The sequence below is a fragment of the Nannospalax galili genome, unplaced genomic scaffold, assembly GCF_000622305.1.
Source record: "Nannospalax galili isolate Female #2095 unplaced genomic scaffold, S.galili_v1.0 scaffold2161, whole genome shotgun sequence".
NCBI lineage: Eukaryota > Metazoa > Chordata > Mammalia > Rodentia > Spalacidae > Nannospalax > Nannospalax galili.
The window spans coordinates 496,105-504,059 of record NW_008344208.1 but is presented as its reverse complement, the minus strand read 5'-3'; the positions used below and the strand labels follow the sequence as shown (position 1 = coordinate 504,059).

Below are 7,955 nucleotides of genomic sequence, written 5' to 3'. Positions count from 1 at the left end.
CCCTGGAAGCGAATGCCCAGGATTTGCTTTAGACTAAGTAGTCTCTGGGCAGGCAGGTATCCCTGCATCAGGGTATGCTGTGAACATTTCACCCTTGAAATAAGTACAGGTGGTGAAGGGCCTCTGGGAGAACAGATGCTTCTTAGCACATTTGGGGAGGTTTTCTTGAGGGTGGACTGTAAGGCATCTTGTAATTATTGTCAGAAAAGTGTGGATAATGGTGTCCACGTTGCTCACTCCTGAGGTTGACCCTCATCTGTACAATTTTCATAACACAATGATATCCCCATGCTAAATGAATGCTTGATTAAACTTGAGGATAGTTGCCCGATGCTGTGATATGGTGACCCAACGCTCAGAGAAAAATTGTAAGCATTTATGTCCACCAGAGACACTCAGGGGTTCCTTCAGAGGACACAAAAGCAACTGAACTAGGGAAACGTATTAGTAAATAAGCATATTCTCCTGCCTGAGTCATCATGAACAGGGAAGGTTTCGGGAATTTGAAAAATAACTTAAAGTCAAGGGATTATATGTCAATAAGCCAAACAGTCCATATGGAGGTAGGACTGTGGTAAAAGTAAAGAGGATGTTAGTAATGATAAAGGGGACAGGGTCACTACACCGTCACCTGGCCTGTGGCCATTGCTTCCTTATGCCCCCAATAACTGCTTGGCTTTGGGGACAATCTTCTAGTATATATAGGAGGGAGAACGCTGACTGAACGCAGAACTCAGGTGAAGAGCCTTTCCTGAGTGAGAGACCACAACGTGGTGAAACTCCGCAGGGATGCAGCTGACTTTGACTCAAACATGCTCCTGTAAGTAGTCCTTCATCCATGGTCTCAGCAAGATTGACTAATGCATTATTTTATCAAGTGGATGTGGTTAGCATGCTTTCTCTGCTGTGATGTAGTGTTTGTGGGAATCTGACATTTGTTCATGTCTCGCTTGGAGAGAGAAGAGAGCAGAGAACTAGTTTCTACTTTGTTTTTTCTCTACAAAAGTTATATCGGTGGTAGGGAAGGGAATCCCCCTTGAGTAGAGATGTTAGAAATATCCAAGCACATGTTCTGATGCCTTAGTAAACATGATGAGGAAATGGACAATGTTAATGATATCTGAAGTGTACATGTCATTCAATGTCTTCCATTGCACAGATCACCTTTGAGAAAAAATAATCTAAATCAAAATGGCCAGAACTCTGAAATTAAGGAATTGGATTTTATTGAGAACACAAGATTCAATGTTCCAATTGGTTTGATAGCAGAAGGAGGAGGTGTAAATCTGGGTCTTGGATATGTTTTGGTTCATCAACTTGAGTGATCTTTAAGTTCTGAAGTTTTGTGTGGATAATAGCAGATTATATAGCAGTAATAGCAGATTTATGTCTTTATTCATTTGGTGAAAGTCAAATGACCCATGTCAGCTCAGTTAAACAAGGGCCCGAAGAGATTGTGAGAAATAGGTGACAGGCCAGCACTAGATTGAGCACTAGTTGATTGATTGCTGGTGGTTGAGGGAGAGTATGACTTACAGGGATCAGTGGATGGGCTGAATAGACTCCAGTGGATGCCCTTACACTGACGGACATTTTGGTACCGACACCTGAATGAATAGGACTCAGCGTGTATGGCAGTGTACATAGGGTTCAGTGTAGGGATAGGGAGAGGCATGGATGGGGGAGGGGTTCTGGATTTGAGTGGAAATTTTGTATGGAATTTAATGCTCAATGAAAAAAGGAAAAATTTGGCCTATGGAAAGGACAATTTTGGCTTAAGCTGGCAAATCACATCAGTTCTGTACCTGATATTTGCATGGACATTGAATTAGTAACAGAAAAAAAAATATGTGTTATGAAGAATGAAAGGAGCATATGTTACCAGGACAATAAAACAATTGAACAGAAAGCCTTGAACCCTCTGAGCCAGTATTCAAATGAGATCAAGAGGTTCACAAATTTTTGTAGCAATTATGAAGTCTGCCAATATGTGTGAAGTCAGGCAACCCTCGCTATATTGAAATGTAAGTAATTTCCAGGAAATTTAGAGCAAGAATACTTTATTCCTCACTGCAACGGTGCCAACTCTATCGTGCAGCCCAGGCCTCGGAAGGCACAGGGATTTCTCAGACAGGTTAGCTCTTGCAACGTCATTTAAACAGATCATCTCAGTGTGGATCTCTTTCCACAGTAGGGTCACTCCTGCTGCTGCTGGTGTCAAACCTGCTCCTGTGGGAGAACGTGGTCGCCTTGCCACAGGTCCAGGTGTCCACTAAAGACCTGTATGATCGCTTGGTCGTTCAGTCTCATGACAACCATGACCTCGCCTTGCAAGTGTACAGCGAGTTTGTAAGTACCCTCCTCTGGTTTCTTCTCAAAGGAGACCTCAGGGAACTCGACAGTTTAAATAGCAAAATACTTTGAACCAAATGACAAACACATATTTCTAGGTCATCGAAATTTCACATACCAAAACACAGAAAAGGGAGAATTGCAGGTTCATGAAATCTCAAATCTTTCTAAAGAATCCAGTAATTTCTCAGTTTTTTAAATAAAAACTTTAAAACACCAGGTTTTTAAATGTATATTTTGGTCCATGTCAAAAAGAATGGCCATAGAAAAGCTGTGATTTATTCATCTTGAGTAGAGATGCCCAGTTTTCGGGGATATCTTTGTTTATTGTTTTGTATATGCTCCCTATCCCCAAACCGCATAGCAGCTGGTTGTATGGACATAACAAAACTTTAATAATGTGAAAGTATGTAAACAAAAGAAGCAAACAAATTATAATAGCTTGTCCGACTCCCCAGTGATTCAGATCATTATTTTGAGAGAAGGCTAGTTTGGAAGCGGAAATACATTTCTGTAATGCACATGTGGAATGTGATCAAGGTCATCTAATAAGGAGAAAATAATAAAGACAGAGCAAAACTGGTAATTTAGAGAAGATATCTTCATAGATTTGTAATAAATGTGTAATTCTTTCGTGCTTTTCACACACTGATTCTTTTCCACTTCTTGAGTGACAAATATTCTTCATCCCAGACATGTTGGGAAGACATTAAACATTTATACTTTATCTGATTATTAAGATTAAATAATATGCATCTTCAGTTACTAGTATATTAAGCAGTAGTAGTCTTCAATTAATCAGTGTATAAACACTGAATAATATTTCTGAATTCCTTATTCACTCATTGCTATTTTTTTGTTATAAATATGACAAGAACTTCATTTTTTTTTTTGGTCTTTTTGAGACAGGGTCTCCCTGTAGCCCCAGCTCTCCTGGAACTCACTATGTAGACCAGGCTGGCCTTGAACTCACAGAGATCCACCTGCCTCTGCCTCTTGAGTGCTGGGAAAGAAATTCATTTTTGATTTTGATACTATCAACATGATTACATCCTAAATATGTCATGAACTTGCTATGATCAAATCATAAAAATCTGATGATAATCAAAAGAAAAGTTATAATTTTTAAATTCCTTGTTTAAAGAAACAAATCCTGTTGCACTAACAATTAACAAGAGATTTGTAATTTTGCATGCGTTCACACTGTTCTATACCATTCTTCTTGAACACTGGGTGAATGCATTTAAAACACTTAGGGAATCACATTTTCATGTTATGGTGATTTTAATTCAGAAATTTTAGCCAGGAGGAAAACAATGAGACAATTGTAAATATGGGGATAAGTAGGAAGGATAAAGAACTAAACTCTCTATGTAATGGTAATGAAATGGAGGCAGAGAGTTTTTTCATTATAAATCAAACATGGTTTACATGTAGGTATCATTCAAAAAATTCACCATGCATCAGTTTCATTAATGTGCTGGCCATGGATATATTTCCTCAGTTCTGAAACTCTAACAAATTAAATTACTTACTATTTCCAGACACAAAAGTTTATGAAGGTGAGTTGGTTACAGTACAGGAAGCCAATCCCCTGCCACACAGCTTCTATTCCTACTCCAGACAGCCGCGAGCAAGTCCACAACACAAAAGTAAGTTTCATCCCTGATTTGTGCTTCAATGACTGTCGTAGTGTGCAGGTCACTTGAGCTGTAGGTTATCACAGGCACTGCATAGGTCTGTGGTAGTCACAGATCTTATGTAATAGCACCAAAATGAGCGACCAAAATGGTCACAATGTACAAGTGATAATTTTAACTTAAATAAAACACTAGCTCACATCATAGCAGATTAAACATTGCTCAGAGAGAGGACCATTTTTAACAGCACATTCCGTTCATCTTCAATGGGAAACTTTGAACTGAATTAGAAATTCACAGGTAAATATACATACATGCATAAGAAATTCAAGTGCAGTTGTATTTATGGTACATTATCAAAGAATCTTCCATACAAGAAGCATGTTGCTTTTCTGGACAACATGTCATTTAAAATTATTTTTTTATTTATTATTTTCATTTTATGTCTATGATTGTATTGCTTGTATGTATGTAAGTTCACCTGTATCTTTGGATTCTGCTGGAACTGGAGTTATGGACAGTTGTTAGCTGTCATATGGGTCCTTGGAACTGAACTCCGGACCTCTGCAAGAGTAGCCAGTGCTCATAAGTGCTGAACCATCTCTCCATCACAAATAAGTCATTTCTTTTTGGGTTTCTAGTTATTTCTGTTCTTATGTTTGTTTCTTCCCATATATATGCTGTCTACCCTAAGAGTCCTGCCTCCTCCTATGTGTTAACTGAAAGTCAGCTGTATAGGAGAGTTCAATAGATACTGAACTACTGTCAAGGATGAGCTCTCTCCTCATTAGGTCTACATATCCCAGAAACCATAGTGTGTAACTGTGTCTTTCCTCCCCGGTGACACCCTTACATAATCAGAGTATGAATTAAATTCAACATCATGTGTGTATTCAACAAAAACATAAAATTTGTTCTCCATTGATGATTTTATTAGTAGCACTGACAAACGATACTGAAGGTATACACATTAATAACAACATGACTAAGTAAGTGAGTATACAGGAGGAAGAGGTAGCACATGACAGAACACTTATTTGGTGCTCCATTCCTGAAATATCAAAAGCAATCTATTGCTCTGATGCATAAAATCCATGAAAAAATTATATACAAGTTCTTACTAGAATCATAGGGTTGGAGAGGTGGTTCAGCAGTTAAGAGCACTGACTGCTCTTGCAGAGAACTGAGGCTCAAATACCAGGCCCCACATGGCAGCTAACTGCCTTCTGTAATTCCAGTTCCAGGGGTTCAAACAACCTCTTCTGATGTCTGCTGACATTGCACAACATGGGTGCACTTACACACATGCAGACAATGCTTTCCTACATATAAAATGATTTTTAAAAATTAAAAGAAATATGATTGAAGTTCCAAACTGCTAAGTAGGATGTGTAAAACTTACATGCCACATAAGATGCATAGCAGGGCTTCATCCAATTCTTGGCCTAACCCTTAATCTTCTTACCAAAAGACTCCATCAAACAAATATAATATCAACATGTGGCCTGCTCCTTTCAGCATGACATTTACACATCCCTTTACAACACAAATATGATTCCTCGCTATGGCCCATTTTCATCTCCACTACTGAGCGTGATTCTGGTGATGAGCGACCTTGATCTTAGAGTCCTTTGCGATTTCCAGTGATGCTGTCATGCCATTTTTGTTCACCCACAGACGACAAAAAAAAAAAAAATGGGCTACTCTGAGAAGGAAGGGAAAGGGAGTCACGGAGGCTGAGGGAAGTTCAGTTTGGAAAGCTTTGACTTCTTCTTCATTGAACCTTTGCTTGAATATTGTACAATAATAGGAAAATCAGAAGTGAGTGTGGGACTGATCATTCAGCATTAGAAAAAGGATATGCAGGTCTTGCAGTCAACGTGTTGGACGTATTATATGTGAAACAGACACTGGGGACAGGTAATAGGACCCAGCACAGTCTTGATTTCTCCAGTACGAAGAAAGCAGTCAGTAGAAAATATCCGTCAGTATTGCAAATGGAAGAATTTAGAAGGAAAATAAAATGGGATCTGCTTGAATTATCATTAGAAAATAATTGTAAAGATCATAGTAGTTTATTATACCAAAGTATCAATCAATGGCGAACTTTGAAAATTTCAGTCTGTACCATGTACCAAAAGTATTTTAAATACTTGTAGTAATAGCACCTGGGTACTGTAGTTCATCGATTTGCAGACACTAAATGCATGTAACCACGTTATATATCACCATTCTAATGTGATGATCATTCGTGATTGCTTAGACTGAAGACATTCTCAAAGTGACCATCAGTACTTTCCATGCTTGGAAAGATGCCATGAAGGACCTAGTGCCTGCAGTCGTTGCTCTTGAAGGAGCCTCTGATGCGATGCTGTCAAGAGTCAAGGCAGTGCAAGAAAAAAATGAAGTGCTCCTCGAAGGAATGAAGGTGATTCTCAACAAGGTGAGCCCTCTCCTCACGTATGTTTCCCCATGTCACTCATGAAAGAGGTGATTCTGCAATGAGAAATGAATTGTGAGATTATTTCCTTTGGAATACTAAAATTTAGGAAACCTCTTTTTCCAAGCTTTGGGAATAAGGAGTTTCATGCAAAACCAACATTTTCAAATGTTTTTAATTATAACCTAGGAAAACAGGGATCCCTGGAAGAAAGAGTTTTTCTTTGTATCTTGGGTCAGGAGCATTCCTGGGAGGCTTGAACACAACTGCCTACACCAGCAGGTCTTCTTTTGTCTGTCATCCATGAACAGCCTACATCCTTACACATCAAATTAAACCCTCATTATATCTAAGGAGTATGAAAAATATATGATTTGGAGAATACATTTAATTGAAAGTTAGATGAGGACCAAGAAACACTTGCATGTCCAGAAAATCATGGAGAGCAGGTAGGGGAAAGTGCTAAGGATGTACAGAATCCCCTTCATTGAAAGGGTAGACATGGGCACATTCCTCATGCCCTGGTTACTCCATGTCCTGGTCCTCCATTGGTTCTTCCTGTGAGACATCCCTCCCTTGGGTCCATTGCCATTTAGAAATATAAACAGCACTTTGAGTTGTAATTTTCCATTGCTTATGCCATCAAAAGTTCTTGGTTTTGGTTCATTGCCTGTGACCTAAGTCATTTTTACCCAAACTTCACTGTATTTAGAAGGAATACAGTCTAGGGTTTGAAGATGGCTCAGTCTAAAATGCCTTCCTCACAAACCTTGGGATCTGATAATGATTCCTAGCATCTAAATGAAAAAGGAGCTGAGGTGAATTGTGCTTGAAATTCTACCACTAGAATGAAAGAGAGGCTACTATCTGGTGAGTTCTATGGGAAAATAGTAGAACCTGTATCTGAGAACTTGGTGGAAATCACTTGAGGGACTTTTCATATTGACCTGTGCCCTACAAATGCATATACATTTATGCCCCTACAAACCTCATATGTGGAAATGTACTTATACACGAAGACATGTGCACTAGGAAGCAATAACAAACAACTCACACTAACAAGATAACCGATTCCTGTGGTGTTCCTGGCTAGGAGTACCCTGGCATTGAAGAAGGCGCCTATCCTGCTTGGACCGGACAGGCAGACTTGAAGTCGCCCAACGAGGACACTCGCCACTTTGCTCTTTTCAACGTGATTCGCTGCCTGAGCAGGGACACGCACAGGGCTGACAACTATCTCAAGGTCCTAAGGTGCCGTGAGGTCTATAGCAATGCGTGCTAAGTGCTCTCCACGTCCTCTGCTGCGGAAATGCCCCTCAAAATGCCCCTCAGGCATCCAGATCCCCAGAATCCTTAAATCTTTACATTTTTGGATGTACGTATCAGAAAAAATAAAATAAAATATGACTTTTCTGAAATGACTAATTCAAGATGAAAGTTTTATAGATTATTTTGTCCATTTAATGCACGTTTGAATCAGTGTATTATGATGTTCCTATAAAAACTGTCAAAATAAGTGACGT

At 39.2% G+C, this 7,955-nt stretch overlaps 1 protein-coding gene across 1 annotated transcript; it reads left to right on the top strand.

Moving 5' to 3' along the window:
* Nucleotides 1–745: 745 nt before the first annotated feature.
* LOC115071606 (prolactin-3B1-like) lies at nucleotides 746–7,714 on the top strand. Its single transcript, XM_029567108.1, has 5 exons — nucleotides 746–820; nucleotides 2,192–2,349; nucleotides 3,897–4,004; nucleotides 6,256–6,435; nucleotides 7,526–7,714. The coding sequence occupies exons 1-5, from the start codon at nucleotides 790–792 to the stop codon at nucleotides 7,712–7,714; spliced, it is 666 nt and encodes a 221-aa protein (XP_029422968.1). The 5' UTR covers nucleotides 746–789.
* Nucleotides 7,715–7,955: the final 241 nt, after the last annotated feature.

What these genes read in the sequence shown, in the direction of transcription:
- LOC115071606 (XM_029567108.1), top strand. Translation starts at nt 790, where the DNA reads ATGCAGCTGACTTTGACTCAAACATGCTCCT. An exon ending in TTTGACTCAAACATGCTCCT is followed by an intron (nt 821 to 2,191) that starts GTAAGTAGTCCT and finishes CTCTTTCCACAG; the next exon opens with TAGGGTCACTCCTGCTGCTG. An exon ending in TGCAAGTGTACAGCGAGTTT is followed by an intron (nt 2,350 to 3,896) that starts GTAAGTACCCTC and finishes TACTATTTCCAG; the next exon opens with ACACAAAAGTTTATGAAGGT.